The sequence below is a fragment of the Corvus cornix genome, chromosome 14 (assembly GCF_000738735.6).
Source record: "Corvus cornix cornix isolate S_Up_H32 chromosome 14, ASM73873v5, whole genome shotgun sequence".
Taxonomy (NCBI): domain Eukaryota; kingdom Metazoa; phylum Chordata; class Aves; order Passeriformes; family Corvidae; genus Corvus; species Corvus cornix.
The window spans coordinates 16,353,579-16,374,729 of NC_046344.1; the positions used below are offsets into that span (position 1 = coordinate 16,353,579).

The following is a 21,151-nucleotide window of genomic DNA, read 5'->3' on the forward strand; positions in this document are numbered from 1 at the left end:
TTTCATCAAATAATGACAGGAACCATAATATTTTTGCCACAGGGTATTTTAGGAGGAAGGACTGATTGTGTGCACGCCTGCTGTTTTCTCCAGATAATCTGTAACAGCTAAAGCAGCCAGCTGTGCTGTGGTTCATTCCTTAAATGAAAATCATCAGCATAAAACAAACTGGCAAGTGGCACTGCAGTTGAGCAGGGGTGTAATTTTAAGCCTGTGATTGCACACAGATTTGTTTAAAAGGGAGGGTTGTCTAGAAAACAATTTAAACATTTAATGAAACAACTGGATAGGCCTGGAAAATTATGAAGTGCATGTGTCTCTTGTTAGTGCTGTGTTACAGTGTGAAAGAGAAGGGAAAGGAAAAAATTCAAAACTCTACTTGATTAGAATTAAGAGAGAATTAAAATGTTTTTTCCAGGTGTATTTCCCACCAGAGCAGCCCTCGGGATGGAGTTTATGCAAAATAGTTTTGCACTGAATTAAAACCAACACCTTTTTTTTTCTTCTTGCTTTCTATCCTGTGGTGATCCAGCACATTGCGTGAAGCTTGTTGAGTGTTAACCCAATTGTAACATAAATTAATATATTGAATTGGTGACATCCAACACTGCTAAATGGGCAGGAAGGGAATTTCAGCAGCCCCTCACCCCCACTAGGAAGTATTGCTTAGAGTACTTTAAGGTAATGTCAGACTTTAATTTTAAGGCTTCCTAAGTACAGTGTACTTCCTAAGTACAGTTTCACAAGACATTTGTTGTGCCAGCACACAACATTCATTTAATGTGCATTTTCAGACACCCGAGGTGAGCTCCATTGCCACGTCACCCATAAAGCCTGCTCAGGAGGAGCAGTCCCTGACTCCCCCAGGAAAGGTGATTGCCATCAACACCAGGAGTCCAGGCTGCACACGGAATCAGTCTGCCCTTCGCAACAAGACTTTTTCTCCTGGTGCTGCTTCCAGCTCCTCAGGTGAGTTTTCCTAAAATTCCACTTGATGAAATCAACTTCTTAATACCTCACACCATGACAAGAACTTCCCAGTGACAGAACGCTGGAAGGAGGAGTGCTCTTACTCTTAGGAACTTCACTGTCTGAGAACATTGGTGTGTGTTAACTTGCTTTAGAATTGTCTTAAATCCAGTGCTGCTTTGAATCTTGAATAACAATGCACATCAGTAATGCAGTTCACAGTCCAGCAAAACTCTCCTGAGTTGCTCTTAGAGAAGCCACTTGGTTTTTTTGGGAGCTGTGTCATGGTTTAACCCCAGCCAGCAACTCAGCCCCATGCAGCTGCTCAATCATTCCTCTCTGGTGGGATGGAGGAGAACTGAAAAAGTGAGAGAACTCATGGGTTGAAATAAAAACACTTTATTGGGGAAAACAAAAGCCATGCATGCAAAGCAGAACAAGGAATTTGTTCCCTGCTTCCCCTTGGCAGGCAGGTGTTCAGCCATCCCCAAGACAGCAGGGCTCCATCATATGTAACTAACTTGGGAAGGCAAACACTCTCACTCTGAATGTCCACCCCTTCCTTCTTCTTCCCCCAGCTCTGTACACTAAGCATGATCCCCCATGGTCTGGGATATCACTGTGGTCAGCTGGGATCAGCTGTCCTGGCTGTGTCCCTTCCCAATTCCTCGTGCATCCCCAGCCCCCTCACTGGCAGTGTGAGGTGAGGAGCAGCAAAGGCCTTGACCTGTGTAAGTCCTGCTTAGGAGTAACTAAAGCCTCCCTGAGTTATGAACATTGTTTGCAACACAAATCCAAAACGGCCGCATACCAGCCACTGAAGAAAATTAACCCCTTCCCAGCCTGAACCAGCACAAGCTGACTGGCACAGGGTATGAGATCTCAAGAGAGTATCAGCTTACAAAAGAGGCGAGTAAATGCACGGTATAAAATCTGTTGATAAATAATTACTGAAAATTTTCTGTGCCATCCTGCCACTATAGCTTTGGATGGGATATTAGGAAGAAATTCTTCCCTGTGAGGGTGGGGAGGCCCTGGCACAGGGTGCCCAGAGCAGCTGTGGCTGCCCCTGGATCCCTGGCAGTGCCCAAGGCCAGGTTGGATGGGGCTTAGAGCAGCCTGGGATAGTGCAAGGTGTCCCTGCCCATGGCAGGGGGTGGAATGAGATGAGCTTGAAGGTCCCTTCCAATCCAAACCAGTCATGTGATTTTATGATTATAAGATAGAGAATGATTATGAATTGCCATTTCTTTAATAGGTGCTGTAACCTGTGAGCCCCAGCCATGCAGGTCAAGAACTTCGGTTCTTTGCTTCAGCCCAGTTGCATTTGCCACCAAATGTTTATGACTTTGGGAAAGTCTGTGATGGTGTTGGTGTTACTCAGACCAGCTGTGATTCTAGGCAGTCCTTTTCACACCCCTGCTCTGAGAAGCAGTGAACCCAGGAGCAGGTTAACTGGTGCTGTAAAGCACCTGTGTGGAGAGAGGCACATCTTGGGTACCTAAGAGTGACAGGCTAACAATGCTGGCTTTCATCCTGGCTGCCTGCAGGGTGGGCACAGCACAGGGAAATCCTACTGTAATTTTTAAACCTAAACATAAATGGGGAAGTTTTACGCAGACAAGCTACCATTATTTCGTTGTGCTATATGTATTTTGAAGACAGTCCGTCTTTGGGAAGGTAAATTGATCCCTGCTCCATCACCAGATTCATTTTATTGGGGTTGCACTTTGAATTACTATAGGGAAAGCAGGGGTGAGGACACTGTAAAATGGCTCTGTGTTTGTATTATCTTCCCCTACATAAGAAATGGTGGATATAGTTTGTTTACTGGGATACGCCCTCAAGTATGCCTACAAGCTGAACAGATAAACTGATTGTCACGGTCTATGTGGGACTGAACACAAGGCCTCAATTCTAGTTTCTTAAGTAGTGTAAAATTATATTTAGTCCCCTACTTCCAAGAATTTCAAAGCAAGTGAATGTTAGTGGTATCCATAGCAGGTAAATACGGTCAGTTTGCAGGTGGGACAACTGAAATATGGAGAGATTCCTTATTTTGAAAACAGCTGGTGACAGAGCCAGAATCTTTAAGTCTCAGCTTTCTCTATGATCCTTCAGTTACTAAAGAGTTATTTCCTTTTTGTTCTCACTTTATTTCATTTAAATTGCTGTTAAAATCTTCTAGGTTTGAGAAACCTACCTAGACCTCTCCTGGTGGCTAATCCTTCAAGTTCTGGGAGCACTGAGGCCGACAGTGGACTGTTTGCAGTCCCTACAACCCTGCCCCCCAACAGTCGTCATGGGAAGTTGTTCCTACCCAGCAAGGAAGCAGAGCTGACCTTCAGGCAGCACCTGGACACCATCAGTGTAAGTGAGATGACTGAATAGAAAACGCAGCATGGTGTGCATGAGCCAGCTTCCAGGAGGTATCACAGGGATTCTGAAATCATGAGAAAGTATGGGCTGCCCTGTGAAGCAGTGCTTCTTATGATGCTCAAGTTTAACATTGTATTAACTGAGACGAGTCAAATTTTGACTGTGTAACTGTGCTTCGAAGTGACATTACCTGTTCAGGTAATTCAGGTAATTCAAATCTGAATGCCATTACACAGCCCAATGAAACTGATTTGCTGTCTAATTAAGCTGCTCCAGCAAATATATGTGCCAGGTTTAGCAAAAACTGACCCCCTTCTGATGTGTAGCTAATCTTAACACAGCTTCATTGCTGTATTTAAGTCAAATTCTAATTTTTATGTACACAATCTCCGAAAGAATTTCGTAGGAAGCTGCAGTAGTTAAGTAGTGAAATGGCTTTTTTGGGACAAAACTTATCTCCATAAAGAAAGAAGAAAAAATAGATTCTTGGTGGCAAATACTCTGACTTCAGCAGAAAGGATATTGTGCTGTCTGAAACAAAACATGGTATTTTAGTTAACTCTTAATTCAGCTTTATTGAAAATAAGAATTTGGGGGGTATAATTTATTCTTCGTCTGGATGCTTAAAATACTTGTAATGCCTTTCCTGTTGTTGTCCAGATGCAGTCGGACTTCTTCCTGCCGAAGCCCAGGAAGTTACGGAACAGGCACTTGCGGAAGCCACTGGTTGTACAGGTCAGAGCAAAGTGTAAATGCCTGTTTTGCTCCCTGAGTTTCAGTAAGGCTGTAGTGATTTGCACATAACAAAAAAAAAAATGCTATTTCCTTCATACATCCACTGGAAATGTGAAGCTGAAATTATGAAGGACGAAACACTTCAGTCTCTGGGGTAACTAGCCATGATACATTCCCTGTATGAAGAATGTCAACAACAGCAGAAGTCCAGTGCCTAAGGTAGTTTCGAAAAATAAAAAAGCCTCTGGAAGAGGCTTCTGGAACCTGGAAGCAGGTTCTGCTACCTGGGCCTTTGGCACTGAGGCATAGGCAGTGTGTTCCTGTGCTGCCCTGTGCTGGCAGTGTTGGAGCTGGCAGCCCTCTTAACAACAAAATCTTGCTTTAGATCCTTTTCCTGCTTCCTGTTCAGTAGTGACTGTTAAACTGCAGTGGATATAAGCCTCTGTAGTGAAATAAGCCGTAACACACTTTGAAAGAACAATGACTCCTGGGAAAAAATGGAGCTTGGGAAGAGATGTATGTAAGAGGTGGCCTGTTGTGGTGTTTTGGTGACAAACAGGCATTACCCTCCTTCAGACTGCTCTCATAACCCAGGGAAAGGCACATGCCACCAGAGGCAGGTGAGAAAAAAGAAATCTGAAACCTAAATAATAGTAACCTACTGGGGAAAACAAAGTTCTCAAGTGTCAATATACCTTTTTTTCTTCTTCTGTTTTATATGAGAGTAGGACACACAGAAATTACCTTTGGACTATTTTTTGATCCTGAGATCTTCAGATCTGGGAAATTCCATGTGTTTTAAGAGCTCCCAAGTACACACAGCTATCTCGCTCATCCACACTTGCTGAATTTTAAGGGCAGATCAGTTTGTACACAGACTAAGTCCCATCCTTAAGATCACTGCTGTAATTCTGAGAGAGATTTGAAAATCACTGCAAGTATAATCGGAGAGGTATATAGTTCTAATCAGCATTTCTCTGGGAATTTTCCATGTGGAAATACTTTCTTTTAGTAGTTTACAGAGAAAACACATCATTCCTTTCTGTAGCTTTTTTCTCAAGAGCACACTGATCTCATTGCTGTGTCTGGTGCATGATAGTAATACCACAGAAGTACTCTGCTTATTCTGGAAGGTCTTGTGAACTCCTGCAACTTATACAATGAGTGTTACCCTCTGTCTGTGTTTAAATCTGTTCTGGTTTATTGTTTTTCTCGCATAGAGAACGCTGCTCCCCAGGCCGTCTGGAAATCCGTCCCAGCATGTCTGTTCCTTTTCTATTTTATCCAATTCATCCATTACAGGTGAGTAGCACTTCTATAAACTAAAAAGTGTCCCTTAAAACTGCATAAAGAAGTAATTTCTAAAAAGAAGAAAATACCCTTTCAAAATTACAGTGTCACCAGCCTGTGGGATGATGGGATTGCTCTCCTGGATCACTGTTAAGCAAGTCGTGCTTGTGATAAAAATTTTTTCTTCAGTTTCCCAAGATTGAAAGCAGGGAAGAGTAAGGAGTTCCCAATAGGGAGACAAAATTTGGAATAAAATACTTAGATAGGAATTTTTGTTCTGTAGGGTATAACTTGTCTAGATTTTATATTGGACTTTCCCTAGTACCTGGAATACAGTCCAAATTTTATACAGCATAAGCAATCCGCTGCCCATATGTCCTTTTCTGCTGGTACACCCTTGAGTACAGTGGTAGTACAGGTGATCCCCCATCAAAGCCAGCATGAGACCTGGAGGGTTGTCTTCACTGACAGTATGAGAGCAGCTCCAATAGCACAGCAGCACTTGATGTTTGTTGTTTGTCTGTGGCAAGGCACTGCTTAGCTCACATCACTATTTTAGCTCTATTCCATCATCTCCACTGCTTGCATTCTTGCAGCTTGCTGCCACTTGGAATTTATTTGCTTCCATTCAACTGTGTTGTGTTCTGCTTTAAAGGCATTAGATTTCATTTGCCTGAAAGGTATAAATTCTTCCCCACAGGGAGAGGTTCATTTCGGCCAGTCCAGTCCTCACTGACTAAAGCTGCTGTTTCTCGTCCAATTGTGCCCAAAGGTCTTCCAACACAGGCCACCAACCATCTGTCTAGTAAGTCATTCTGAATTCTACAATAAAAGCCATGCTGGTGTCCTCCAGGCAGATACTGTCTTGCAACAGAGAGTGGGTTCCATAATTAGAACAATTAATGAGGTGTAAACAGTGACTGCATTTACGTTTTACCTAGAGGATTCTTTTGCAATGAGAAGACATTCAGATGTTTGAAGTGGATTTTAAAAGATCTGGATGAGGTTGACCCTTGCAACAACTTAGGTTTTTTACATTGAGTCTACATGGCTGCCAGAGACAAGATATCAAAATAAGGCTCTATTGTTTGTAGAGCTCCTCTAGTAACCCATAGGAAGTTTCTAGAAATTGCATAATGAAATACTTACCAATTGGGAGGACAAAAAAGAAAAAAAAATAGAAGGAAAGGAGGGGAGGGGAGCTGGGATGTTTCTTAACTATTTTGATATACTTGGTAACAGGCTGGAACAGGGCAGAAAAGTTAAACATTTTAGCTAAAAGCAGCGTACCCTCGGTGCAGAGAAGCAGCTCACCCAGATGATCAGATCATTACCATTGCTGCTTTTTCATGTGGGTTGTGTTCTGACTCTGGGTAAGTTTAAAAAAATCATCTTTTAGAGAATCAAAACAAAATGAAGAAGCTTGTAATATGTTTCTTGGTTTTTTGTTTCACACAAGGCGCTATCGACTTGGCAGCTAAAAGTGCTGGCATTATCCCTGGTAGCCCCATGCCTGTCCTGGATGCCGATGGTTTGCCAGGTGTGTCACCATTGTCACCAGATGCAGTGCCCACAGTGGTGACAGGGCAGGAGCCAGCAGTCGCGCATCAGAACGGAGGCTCCATCACGACTGTGGAGGTCAGAGGCTCTTAAATGAGCTTTTTTCAAGTGCTTAACTGTCTTGGTTTTTCATCGTATAAAAAACCTGTATTATGATGACTCCTCAGCAAGCTTTCTCCTGGGGCTTGCTGTTAGACGCTGCTGTCTTGGCAGACCTAGTCTGTGTTGTGTAGTGTATATTTGGGGTTGAGGGATCAATTCATCATCTCCTTGAATGAATTTCCATCCGGTAAAATGGCTTGCAGTTGATAGTGTTGAAATCTGGCTTGAAAAGAAATCATGGCATTTCAGAAATTCAGGAGAGGATCTGGGATTGTATTTGGAATGGAAACTGTAATTTCTCCTTGCTTATTCTTTCACTGAGACCCAGATACGTGTTAGTCCATTTCAGTCCATGTCATGTTCTCAGGGAGTTAATGGACAATTGTACTAGTTTGAAAACAAACCAGTGGGAGGCACCAAGTCAGAATAACAATTTAATGGGGAAATTAAAGAAAAGGAAAAGAATAAAAGGAAACACTGGTTCAAAGCGACAGAGTCAGGATACATCCTGACACCCTGTTAGTCAGCGTGGCGGTAGCAGTCCGATAAGATGGGGGCTGCAGTCCTCCTGAAGTGGTGGATGTGGTTCTGTCGAAGCAGTGATCCTGTAGAAGGGGCTGCTCTTCCTTGGAAGGTCCAGAGGTGGCTATGTAGCTCCTGTCCTCTGAGAATCCAGTGGAAAGCCTGTCTGTGGTTTCAGAATCTCAGATTATATCCAGGATGGAATGTTCGGTTCCTCCCTCTGGGTGGAGCATCTCACAATGGGATGATGAGTCATGAGGCCAGGTGTTGATGGGCTCATTAACAGAAGATGGTCCGGAGCAAGGAGGCAAGGAAACACTGCCCCACCTGGTTCCAACAGCTCATGAAGATGGTGATAGAATACACTGCAACCCAGGACATAATCCACCCCTTATTCTATTACCATCTACATCATCGCAAATCAATACCTTCCTTAAACTCTACACACACACACACATATATATATACAGTGAAACCCTACACACAGTTCTCACTTAAGATTAGGTCTCCTTGTGGTACACAATGGGTTTCCCCATCTTTCTGCATTACCCACCAAGTGTAACCAGGTCCTTGAGCAAAGACAATCCCATGGATGGGTTTGCCTTTGCCTGAGATGGGATTAATCCAAACAGTCTTTCCTAAAATACCTCTCAGGTGTACCACAGCGACTCTATCTCCATCCACTGTGTGCAAGGGTTCAGACTCGGCAGGACCAGCTCAATTGATGGACCCTCGGGTATTGACCATCCAGGTGGCCTTTGCTAAGTTCACTTCCCAATTTTTGAAGGTCCCCCCACCAAGTGCCTTCAGGGTGGTTTTAAGTAGTCCATTGCAGTGTTCAACTTTCCCAGCAGCTGGTGCATGATAAGGAGTTCTCTGGCCCAGGTGTTGATGAGGCTGTTCTTAAAATGAGTCCCATTGTCTGACTTGATCCTCTCAAGGGTGCCATGTCTCCACAGGACTTGCTTTTCCAGGCCCAGGATGGTGTTCCAGGCTGTAGCATGAGGCACAGGGTGGGTCTCCAGCCATCCAGTGGTTGCTTCCACCATGGTCAACATGTAGCGCTTGCCTTGGCGGGTTTGGGGAAGGGTGATGTAGAGTCAACTTGCCAGGCTTCCCCATACCTGTACTTTGACCATTGTCCACCGTACCACAGAGGCTTCACCCGCTTGGCCTGTTTGATTGCAGCACAGATCTCACAACTGTGGATGACCTGTGAGATGCTGCCCATGGTAAGGTTCACCCCTCGGTCACGGGCCCATTGGTATGTTGCATCTCTCCCCTGATGACCAGAGGCATCATGGGCCCAGCGAGCTAGGAATAATTCTCCCTTGTGCTGCCAGTCCAGATCCACCTGTGATACTTTCACCTTGGCAGCTCGATCCACCTGCTCGTTGTTGTGATGTTCTTCATTAGCCCGACTCTTGGGTACGTGCGCATCCACGTGTCGAACCTTCACGGTCAGCTTCTCTACTCGGGCGGCGATGTCCTGCCAAATCTCAGCGGCCCAGATGGGTTTCCCTCTGTGCTGCCCGTTGGCCTTTCTCCAGCGAGCCAGCCATCCCCACACAGCATGAGCTGCCATCCACGAGTCGGTGTAGAGATAGAGCCTCGGCCACTTCTCTCATTCAGCAATATCCAAAGCCAGCTGGGTGGCTTTAAGCTCTGCAACCTGACTCGATCCACCTTGTCCCTCGGTAGCTTGTCCAACTCGGTGTGTGGGGCTCCATACTGCAGCTTTCCACTTCCAGCTAGCGCCAATAATTTGGCAGGAACCATCCGTGGAGAGGGCATAATGTCTTTCACTCTCCGGTAGCTCGTTATATGGTGGGGCTTCCTCAGCACGAGTCACTTGCTCTTCCTCTTTTTCAGAAGATAATCCAAAAGTCTCATCTTCTAGCCAGTTTGTTATAATTTCCAGAATCCCAGGGCGATTCGGGTTTCCAATACGGGCACACTGTGTGATGAGGGCGACCCATTTACTCCATGTGGTGTCAGTGGCGTGATGCGTGGAAGGAACCTTTCCCTTGAACATCCAGCCCAGCACCAGTAGTCGGGGTGCCAGAAGCAACTGTGCTTCAGTGCCAATTACCTCTGAGGCAGCCTGGACTCCTTCATAGGCTGCCAAGATTTCCTTCTCTGTGGGAGTGTAGTTGGCTTCAGACCCTCTGTAGCTTCGGCTCCAGAATCCCAGTGGTCGGCCCCGAGTCTCCCCAGGCACCTTCTGCCAGAGGCTCCAGGACAGACCATTGTTCCCGGGCTGCAGAGCAGAGCACGTTCTTCACCTCTGGTCCTGTCCTGACTGGGCCAAGGGCTGTGGCGTGAGCGATTTCCTGTTTGATCTGGGAGAAGGCTTGCTGCTATTCAGGGCCCCAGTGGAAATCGTTCTTCTTGCGGGTAACCAGGTAGAGAGGGCTCACGATCTGGCTGTACTTGGGAATGTGCATCCTCCAGAAACCTATGGCACCTAGGAAAGCTTGTGTTTCCTTCTTGTTGGTCGGTGGAGACATCGCAGTGATCTTATTGATGACCTCGGTGGGAATCTGATGTCGTCCATCTTGCCACTTTACTCCCAGGAACTGGATCTCTTGGGCAGGTCCCTTGACTTTGCTCCTTTTTCCCTCCTCAAGCAGATGTTGTACCACAGCAGGTAGTGTTTTGTTTCTAAGCATGGTGTACACAATGCTAGCCATAGAGAAAAAAGAGAATAGAACTGACAAGAAGATTATACCATCCTAAACATCCAGAGGGAATGCAATATTTTCAAAAACTGCTGTGCCTGGCCTGAAAGGCTGGAAGAAACCATTCTCTACTCTTCCCACCAGGGGCTGGGTGCGATTGTTGAGGAGATCCCAGACATAGGAGCCCAGACTAGGACAGCCAAACAAAACTGAGTATATACTCTGAATGGTATTCATTGCCTCGCAGGTTATTATGCTGTAGGCATAATAAACCAATAAAGCAATTCTCATACCATTCCCTGGTTTTAACAGGAGCAATACAACAGGCAGGCAGTTCCCCAGGTGAGGAAAAATATATAGAGCAAGATACAGTACCCATATAGACAAGTGGAGCACCTGGTGAATAGGTTTCTGTTAATACAAAATTGTAATTCTGACTTTCTCTCAGAGCAAGCCCCACCTTGGGCACCAAAATATGTACTAGTTTGAAAACAAACCAGTGGGAGGCACCAAGTCAGAATAACAGTTTAATGGGGAAATTTAAAAAAAGGCAGAAAACACTGGTTCAAAGTGACAGAGTCAGGATACAACCTGACACCCTGTTAGTCAGCGTGGCGGTAGCAGTCCGATAAGATGGTGGCTGCTCTTCCTCCTGAAGTGGTGGATGTGGTTCTGTCGAAGCAGTGATCCTGTAGAAAGGGGCTGCTCTTCCTCAGAAGGTCCAGTGGTGGCTGTGTAGCTCCTGTCCTCTGAGAATCCAGTGGAAAGGGTGTCTGTGGTGTTGGGAATCTCAGATTATATCCAGGATGGAATGTTTGGTTCCTCCCTCTGGGTGGAGCATCTCACAATGGGATGATGAGTCATGAGGCCAGGTGTTGATGGGCTCATTAACAGAAGATGGTCCGGAGCAAGGAGGCAAGGAAACACTGCCCCACCTGGTTCCAACAGCTCATGAAGATGGTAATAGAATACACTGCAACCCAGGACAACAATTTTGAAGGACTTGAGATGTATGAAGAGCACGGATAGATGGTGATAGGCCCTTATCTCTTCCCTCCTTGGCTGGTCACTCACATGGTTTCTGTTGCGGTTGCAGGGCTCAGGCCCGGGGTGCCGGGTACCGTACATCAGCCTGCCGACCCGGCCCGAGCAGGATGGCTTCCAGGTACAGTGTGTGCTGAAGGAACAGTGCTCTTGGAATGGGTAATGTTCTGTGAAAATACCACTGGTATTGCTAGTTAAAACTCCATATTCCCAGGTAATTGTGCACCACTGGTACTGTCTGGTGGAAATTAAATCCCTAGCATCTGAAGAAATTTAAGGAAATTTAGGAAAGCTGGTTAAATATGTGCATGTGCCATTCCCTAAAATCAAGTGAAGCTGACAGTCTGTGACCTGTGAAGAACAAACAGCCTTTACATATCTCTTAATAGAGTGGAGGAGTTTATAAGTGCCCTGCTATATCTATGTGTGTATTTTAGACATCACAAGGAGAGATTTCAGCAGTTCGCAGTCCTGCTGCCTCCATGTCGCTAAAGAAGGAGTATTAATACTTAAAGTGTGATTGTAATGTCAGCATCCTTTCCAGAGACTCACTATTCTTTGTGCTGGATCCAGTAAGACATAGACAGATACTTAAGAGTAACTGTGATGGCACCTAAATTGTAGGGCTGTTGCCATCCTGTCCCCAAAGTCTTTCTCCAGTGGGATCCAGGACCTAGTGTTGGATTCTTAAGCCTCAGAATACAGGCTCTTCTTTTCTTGAGTGGAAGCACTTTCTATGCTCCCTGTGACACCTGCATGTGAGAAAGGTCAAATTAGTTTGATTGGAGAGCATAAAGGAGATTAAGATTTTTTTATGGGACAGATGTTAGGACGTGAACCTATGAGGCACTTATTGTGGTAATGGGGCCTGGGGTTCTGGTTCTTTCTCTTAGGACAGCTGTGTATACACTACATCTGAAAAAATGTTACAGTTCTACGATGAGGTACTGGTAATGACACTCCTTAAAGATCACTTGAATTTTGGGAAATCTGGCTGTAAAAAGTGAATAAATGTGAGTTACCAGTTTAAAATATCTGTATACTCTTCCATCAGTTAAAGGGTTTTTTCCCATATAAAGGCAAATTAATACATATCTATTTGGAACTATCTTGTAGATTTATCAAAATTGTTAATTTTAAGATTATGTTTGTTCTGTTATGTAGGCTGTTTTAAATATTCTTTGGAATGTTACAGATGCATATTTTTTCAGATGATTTGGCAGGATATGGCCTGCAGCATATTTATTTGTGCTTACAGGTACTTACCATTAAAATAATACAGATTTATTATATAAATAGTATATTCCCCTAATTTAGGCATATTATCTACTGGATTTTTTTCTCTTAAAAATCTGGTTTTAATCTGATACTCAAGAGCCAAAATGTTGCTTTTTAGTTTTCCAAGTTCTTAATAAATTTATAAAAAATTAATTCTGTTTCTTGTAACAGGGCACATCGGTCCTTTCTCTGCCAGAACTGGCCAAGACTTCTCTCCAGAATGGTCTGTCAACTCCTCCACTTCCCTCATCAGAAGCTTCCAGTACTCGGCTCTCTCCTCCCAATGTTTCTGCTCTCTTGGATATTTCCCTTCCTGGACCACCTGAAGATGTGCTTTCCCAAGGGGAACCTGCCACTCAGATCAGTGATTCCATCATTGAAATAGCCATCAGCTCTGGCCAGTACAGTAAGTCTAAGATTAGCTGAAGTCTGCCTATCAACTTAAAAGAAAATCCCTGACATCTTATATGGCAGCAGAAGCTTTTCCAGGAAGCAGTTCTTAGGTTATGAGGTTTTTGTGGGTTTGTTTTTGTTTGCTTTTCTCTAAATATCTGTTGGAAATAAAATTCTTTATTTTATGGCCTTTATTTTCTAGCAAATACGGGGCAGGGGCGTTATTGTTGTTGTTTGGGGTTTTTTTCCTTTCTAAACAAAAATTGGTGCAGTGTCCTGTAACTTTACCACATTGACTGAATTAGTGATCCCCAACATTGGCTTACAGGTGAAGGTGTTTCTCTCTCTCCTGCAAAGCTGAATGGCAGTGACAGCTCCAAAAGTCTTCCATCCCCATCCAGTAGTCCTCAGCAGAACTGGATTGCATCTCCACCCCACGATCCCCAGTGGTACCCCAATGACTCCACAGACTCCTCCCTCAGCAGCTTGTTCTGTAAGTGTCCAGATGCAGAGAAGTGCAACCAAAAAGTCCTTTCCTGTTAAAAAAACAAAACCAACATTGTTTATCAGAAGTGAATCCTTTGGAAAATTATAAACCCAGAAGAACATTTCTAGAATTATTCCAAATACTTGCTTTCATTTCCACAGTGTTGCCTTGTTTTCTCTCTCTTTACAAGTCTGTTCCTCAAAAGATCCCGTTGCTTAGATTTGGGCCCGTAGCTTGGGACAAATAATTCCTTGGCAGTTCTTTGTAGTCTCTTTGGAGCCTGACTCATCAGTTAGGGTGAGACATTTGGATTGTTGTGCCAAAATGAGCAGATGCCTTTGGCTCTGCTCGTGGAAAAATAGACTTTGTTGTGTGCTTGATAAGCACTGTCTCAAAGACATGAGGTCACGCATTGGGTTTGGGTGAGGTTTAGTTGTTGAGAGATTTCTTTTTAATTAATAATTCATGGAGCCAGTGTAATGAGTCTCCCTGCTCTTAGCAGTGTGGTGATGGTATTCATGCTGGTAACCATAATTTTTAAAAGATGGAAGAAATGGATATCTGTCCTCCATTTTGAATTTCCTTGTCCTCCTCTTTATCCTCCCAATTGAAAACACTCAGTGCAGTGACTTACTGATGTGCCTTTTCTTTGTAGCAAGTTTTATCTCCCCAGAGAAGGGACGAAAAATGTTACCAACTCCAGTTGGGAACACCAGTGGCACCTCCTTACTGGGACCTAGCCTGCTGGATGGAAACTCACGGGACTCCTTTGTGTCGCGGTCCCTGGCAGACGTGGCAGAGGTATGTCAGCAAATTACACTCAGAATCTTCTTCCTCTTGCAGTGCTGGAAGTTACAGTTACTGGGTACTGTCCATCAGACCCTCCTGAGATACTTGGAAGGCAGTGCTTTGACACCTGCACTTCAGCTCAGTAGACAGGGTTACAGTCATAACAGAAAGATGTAAAATTATCTGAGGCTACCTGGCAGCAGAGCTGGTGTGAGAAGCTGCTGTGAACTCCTTCAACCCAGCTGAGGGAGGTTGTATTCACCTGTTGGACATATCTTTGTTTTGACAGAGAGAGATTCAGTCTTTCTGTTTTGTGTGTCCTTCTTTGCAGAGCAAGAACTGAAAGTGCTAAAGATAATAGAAAGGTTAATAGCGATGCAGCTACAATACAGTTGGAGGCCTGGTAGGAAAAAATAAATAGGTCCAGAAGGAAGAAGTAGGAGATGGCTAATACCAAGTCACCTGAGAGGATGGCAGAAGGTCCTGTGCTGCTGAGTTAGTCTCTGTTGGCAGAGCAATCCCTTTGTTCTGAACACTTTTGAAGGGGTAGAATGAAGCTCAGCAGTTTTTAAGGCTGTGACACACTTAAGGACAGAGCGCCCTCTCAGAGAGACAGACAGGAAGAGTGAGCTGCAGGAACATCATGCAGCTTAGTAAGGAAAATGCAAGGTCCTGCCCTAGGAAGGAATGAAGGAATAACCCTACAGCAGTATCAGCTGGGGACTGGCTGTCTGGGAAGCAGCTCTGCTGTACCTGGGTATGGCAATAGACATGAGCCGAGCATGATCCAGGATGGTCTGTGGAACCAAAGGTGACCAACAATGTCATGAGCTGTTTTTAACAGGAGTATGGCCAGGATATTGAACAAAATGATGATTAATGTGCTGTACTCTGTAGAGTAGTAGAGTCTGCCTGCTGTGAGACCATGTCTAGAATATTGTCACCAGTTTTGAGCACCAAATATATAGGAGAGAGAAATTAACCAGAGCAGGTCAGCTGAGGGTCACCAGCAGGATCAGGCGCTGAAGAAAGGATGTGATGTCTAGGCTTGTTCAGCCTAGAAAAGGCTTCAGGGTGGGAGGGACTCTGCTGCCTGCCAGTACCTCCAGTAGGGTCATTGAGAAGAAGTAGCCAAGCCCTTTACAGAATGGTGATGGGCGGTGGGAGAAACAAGCAGAAGCTGAACTGAGAAAGGTTCTGGTATATCTATAGAAAAACTTCACACTGAGGATAGGCAGGCAAGGAAACAGGTTGCCCAGAGATGTTATGCAGTGGCTGTCTTCAGAGCTTTCCAGGGCTCACATCAGTAAAGCTCCGAGTGAGCTGGTCTGTCCTGATAGGTGAACCTGTTTTGAGCAAGCAGTTGAATTAGAGACCTCTTCAGGTCCCTTCCAGTCTCAGTTATCCCACAGTTTACAGTTATTAACTCAGTACAATATCACGTAACTTGTAATTTCTTGGGGACTTGCCCTTATGGAAGGAATGTGTCATTTCTTCATTGCCCTTTGGATTTGGATAAGGAGGTTCTGTACAGACCTTGTAACCAGGAGCTGCACCAAGCTCATGTTGATTTAGTGTGACCTCGGCAGCTTCAGACATGAAACACAGATCCACTTCTGGCATAAATACAAGGATTCTGTTTGCTTGGTGGTGAGAAGCTGTCAAGGTGTGTTCTAATTAAAGGAATATATGATCATTTATTTGCATGGATTTGAAGTGACATTGCAGCCCTCAATATTACCATCTGCCTTAAGAAGAAAATGGGGTAAGCCTCCATGTTAGGCACAGCAGAGCAGTTTTTGTGGCAGAGGTAATATCTGTAGATCATCTACCTGTGCACCTTAATGCTAAATTGGAGCAGGTAAGGCCCATTGAGACTATAGGTGGTAAGGTTTTTTAGCAGCTTCCATTTAGTTGTGGATGAGAAGAGCTGTTCTCTAACTTGGGTCAAGTGAGATAAAGTGTCTCTTTCATATGAGGAGAGGCTGAGGGAGCCAGATTCTTCTCAGGACAAGAGGCTGCAAGCAAAATTTGAAACACATTTAATTCCACCTGAAGACAAGAGATCTATTTTGAGGTAATCAGGCATGGAAACAGGGTACCCAGAGAGTTGTGGAATGTCTGTGCATGGGGCTGATTCAGCACCTGCCCAACAAGGCCCAGGGCAGTCTGTTCTAGCTGACCCTGCTCAAGTGAGATGGTTGCATAAAATGCTCTCAAGATGTCCCTTCCAACCTCAGTAATTCCACGAAATTGCCACTGACATGTATCATCTCTTCTCTCCTTGTCTCTTCCAGGTGGTGGATTCCCAGCTGGCTTGCATGATGAATGAGAACAGCATAGATTACATATCTCGGTTTAATGACCTTGCCCAGGAGCTGTCTATACCTGAGCCGACTCGCAGGGAGATCCTGTTTGATGGAGGAGGTGGTGGTCCCCCGATTGGGGATCTGTCACAGTAAGGGAATGACCAGCAGGCTGGTGCAGACTGTTCAGCTAAATTGGAGCTTGCGGCGCTGGAACTTGATGAGGGCAGCAGCTGAGGCTGAGTTATCCCTGTCCTGTGTGCTTCTTTCTAACAGAGAAGAATTGGTTTCAAAGGTCTCAAGAAGTACTTGCTAGTCCTGGAATGTGCAATATGCTGGCAACAACAGAACATGGAATAACATTACAGGAGACAGTGTGTCCCTGCATCAGCAATTTAAGATTGCAGGTTTGTGGGACAGTCCTGGACTTGCACTTTGGAATGGCCTAAGCAAGCCGCTCAAGCAGGGGAAGGGATTGCCACAAGCTCCTGTACACGAATCATTGTTTGCGTAGCGATCAAAATGCCATGCTGTTGGATCCACGTGAAAGTTGTGGAGGATGAAGGGTAGTGGTGGGTAGGGGAACCATTGTGTATCTTGGCACGTCCTAGTTGGCAGTCTTCTTACCATTCAGTCAAACTGAAGTTCTTGCACTCTGTCCAGGGCGCTGCCACTCCCCAATGCTGTGTTCTTAGAGACCACTCTGTTCCTTTGGCTCTTTGACCATTCCAGCAGAGCTCACACCTGCTTGCTTGTTTGGTAGAGGAGCTCTGATCCTCCCTCCTTCCATGCTGCTTGGATCCCCATCTTTTAAACCCCATCACATCACCATCATCATCACCCTGACTGCACTCATACTCTTAACCTTTGAGATTCTTAAGCACATTGCACAGTTCACCCTGGGGGGGAGTGCTTTATTGCTCTCCCTAACAGTTGCTTTTTAGGTCTGGAAACATGGCAAAAGAGCTTACACTAGGAAAGCTGTGTCATAATTAGTCTTGGCTTTGCTGGAAACATGTAAATATTGCCATCTTCACAAAAACTCAGGATTTACCTGGGAGAGGAAACAGGAAAGAATATTGTAATATGTAGGAAAAAATACTAGGTTAATGCTACGGCGGTTGAGATCGGTTTTGTGTCATGAAGAGAAGTGTTAAGTTCTAGCTTAATCCCTTAGTCCTTCCTTACTTCCTCTTTGTTCTGTGAACTCCAGGTGCTCTGTAGTACCTCAGCATCATTCTTCATTACAGTCACTCCCAGGCATGAGTGGGTCTGGCACTCCCTCTCTGAAATCCCTGTGCATTTAATGTTGTGTTTTACTGTAGGAAAAACCCAGATCCTGATTCCAGTGGGTTCAACAGGATATCAAGTTAATTTTGGGGTTGTCTGTCAGTTCTAGCTTTATAACTCAGGAGACTTCTTATTCACTTTCCTTTTTTATTTCCTTTCTTTTCCTGTCCTGAGCAAGAATACCCATGTTGTGCCCCTTTTGTAAGCACTTGGCTGCTTCTCCAGTTAGAGGGTGTCCCTTGGCTGGTTTGAGTAGCTCTGAACTTTTCCCAGGGGCTGCTCCTATATAAACCTCAACTTGGTATTATTAATAAATAAACAAACCTTCTCCATCTGTTAGGCTGTTATCATGGGTTCATTTCCCCACTTGCACTTGGTGGATGTAGTTCTGCTGCCTTTAGCTACTTGTACAAGGTATTTCTTTGACTGGGAGTCTCCTGTAACTTGCTCACAATGCACTGACTCTCTTTGCTGTTTGTCCAGTCCCTTCATGCTGCTTTAGGTCGATGACTTTTAGCTTCTCTGGAGTTGGCCTTGTGTTTTCTGTCATTAGGAGAAAATGGAACAAGTTTTCTGATGGACACAGAGCCTTGTTTGAGAATTCTGACAAAATTGTCAGGAAATCACATAAACCTGGAATAGGAAAAGTTGAAGGCTGTCACAGAAATGAATGCTGGGGCCTGTTTTGTTCTGAGCATTCCCCCTTGGTATGGAGAGGACACCCCTTAATCTCAAGAGTCATTCCCACTAAAACTTTTCATTTTTACTTTGAATTTAGCTGTAATTTGGTTTGGACTTTCCCAGATTGTTCCCTCTTGGTTTTGGGTTCCTCCATTACTAATGCTGATTATTCTACATGCTATGTCTCCAAAAATCCTTCAGATTTGCAGGACAAAAGTAGAAGGTACCTACTATGGCTGTGGGTTACGGAACATGCGGGAGGAAATGTGTTACATTCTAATCAAGTACTGTATGAAAAGAAATCTGAACTCTCATTCTTAAACTTCTAAATATTGCAAGAGTAATGTGAGGGTCTCCAGTGTATTTGTAACTTGACAAACTTTTCATCTTCCCTACTGATGCTGGTAACACAGTGGATATGACACTGGGTTTGGCTCTGAAGTTGCCTTGAAAAAGGGCCAGTGTTGCTGCACCTGCTGCAGAAGTGGAAAGCAGAGCACTTCATCCCAATCCGTGAAGGCTTTTTGCCTGCGATACAAGGAGCTGTCAGCTGCCCTGCTTCAGCCCACTCACTTCCCAGAGGGGAAGGACACAACTGCAGAATAAAGGCAGCACAAATGGCTGTTTTTGATGATGCTGTGACATCAGAAAACTTCTAATATGCTGAACCTTTGCAAGTGGGCTTGAACCACCCAGTAATAACAGAGTATAAATGACAGAAATCAGTTCAGCACTCAGAATGTTGGGGTTAGAAATGTGTTTGGCATCAGCCCCTTAAAAGTTGGCATTATGAAGCAGAATTTTATTTCAGAAATCAGTAATGCTTTGCAAACTGCATTTTAAGAATAAAGCCCTTTGAGGATGAGGGAAGAACTTAAGAATAATTAAGATCATTGTGGTAATTCTGAATTGATGCAGTATTTGTTACCCTTACTATGTGAAAGGCCATTTAAACACATCTCTGATTAGACCAGCTCTGGATTTTAGGTGAATGTGCTTTACAATAGTAGTCATCATCAGTTTGTGCCTGAGACTGCTAAGGAGGTGGTGTATACACACACGCACACATATGTGCATGTGCACACGTGCATGGGGGGGTGGGGGGTTGTAATACTCAAAACTTCTTCAATTTTCATTATTTCAGCAGTAACAAAATCTGTATGAGGGACAATGTCAGGCTAAGCAGACATCCAAGCAAGTGACACTGAAATGCACACAATATCATTTCTGAGGTAGAAATGACTTCGTTAGGTTAGTACCTTCCTGGGGCACTACGAGGTGTTGGAGAGGACTAATGGACACTAACAGCCTCCAGGTCTAGGATTAACTGCTCTAGGCTTTTCCCTCTCAGTGACTTACCTACCATAAGCCAGGTCTGAGTAGTTGACCAGGTAAATGGCAGGAGATTCAGTGTCTCATCACCATGGGCAGAGCAGCACCATAGCCCAAGGCTGGATCCACCCCGGTGTGTGTACACACACTGACAGAGATCTGTGCACGGTGTTGCATCCTGATCACCCACGCAGTCCATTTTCTCATGTATCACTAAATCTGCTAAGCATAGGAATAGTAATTGTTTTTCATACAGCATTGTTAAGCCTTTTTTTGACACCCTCTATATTTCTAAATTGAATTAAATGGCTTGAATCAAATCTAACCTATAAAGACATCTCATTTACTGACAGCAGATCCCCAGTAGAAATTCAGTTGCATTTTGTTTTCTACACTCAGACTTCAGATGCATTTATAAGGAAAGTACTGCACTTTTTTTTAACCTTTTCAAACCTTTGAATCTGTTAATTTCACAGCAATTTGTAAATGTTAACTAAATGAAACCTTGGCAAGCACTACGGCAATAAGTTATCATTAATTATTGAAACATGATAACTGCTTTAGAGCTTATGGTTCTGGCAGCAGAATTTAATGCTGTTTCTTTTAATAATAGCTAAGCCATATCATCTAAGGTTTCTGGCTTGTTTGAGATGTGAATTTGTTTTATAGATTATAAATATACCTATATAGTGTATGTATAAAGCAAAATGCCTGTCCTTACTGATTATTTTTTGTACCATACTGTAAATTATATTATTTATTCTTTACCAATTTTGGAAAAAGGTGTTTTGGTTATTTAATATAATATACAAAAGCTGTTAAACTTCCTCTGTTTAAATTTCCAATTCAACTTGTAAAGCTGTTTTTATTCTTGTGCATAAATACATACTAATACTTGGTCTAACTTGCATCCAGTGTGTTCCTTGCTGTTCATGTCCTCTCAGGTTTTTCCATTTAAGCTTTATTTACATGATCATGGCCTCGTGGGGGTGGGGGTTAAAATTTGTCCATAAGGCCAAGCCTTTCAAGGTGATTTGGTTGCAGTGAAAGCAGTTGCCTAACTCCCATTGGCATCTCCCATCCCAGAATTTTGATGATTCTCCCCATGGTCAGAGAAAATTTTGGTAGGGTTGTTTTTGCTTTATAGCTTCCATTCTCAGTAGTGTCTGCTCATGGTGAGTTTTAGAAATGTGTCAAACCAGAAGGCTGGCTATTGTGAATGGCCTGTCTGGGGCTGTGGGCACCAGGAGAAAGAAAGAAAAACAAGAGAACCACCAAAAAAATCCCAACCACCACCAAAAAGAAGGTACAAT

General features: G+C 44.0%; 1 protein-coding gene across 3 annotated transcripts in view; it reads left to right on the top strand.

Annotated features, from left to right (window-relative positions):
* The window catches only part of CRAMP1 (cramped chromatin regulator homolog 1), a 53,168-nt gene extending 32,422 nt beyond the window's left edge, over positions 1 to 20,746 (top strand). For all 3 annotated transcript variants that reach the window (XM_039560032.1, XM_039560031.1, XM_039560030.1), the window contains exons 11-21: positions 795 to 969; positions 3,158 to 3,339; positions 4,009 to 4,083; positions 5,304 to 5,385; positions 6,074 to 6,178; positions 6,833 to 7,011; positions 11,335 to 11,403; positions 12,732 to 12,966; positions 13,282 to 13,446; positions 14,096 to 14,241; positions 16,527 to 20,746. In XM_039560032.1, coding sequence (XP_039415966.1) covers positions 795 to 969; positions 3,158 to 3,339; positions 4,009 to 4,083; positions 5,304 to 5,385; positions 6,074 to 6,178; positions 6,833 to 7,011; positions 11,335 to 11,403; positions 12,732 to 12,966; positions 13,282 to 13,446; positions 14,096 to 14,241; positions 16,527 to 16,691 — 1,578 coding nt within the window. In that variant the 3' untranslated portion in view covers positions 16,692 to 20,746. The remainder of the gene's footprint in view (positions 1 to 794; positions 970 to 3,157; positions 3,340 to 4,008; positions 4,084 to 5,303; positions 5,386 to 6,073; positions 6,179 to 6,832; positions 7,012 to 11,334; positions 11,404 to 12,731; positions 12,967 to 13,281; positions 13,447 to 14,095; positions 14,242 to 16,526) is intronic.
* Positions 20,747 to 21,151: the final 405 nt, after the last annotated feature.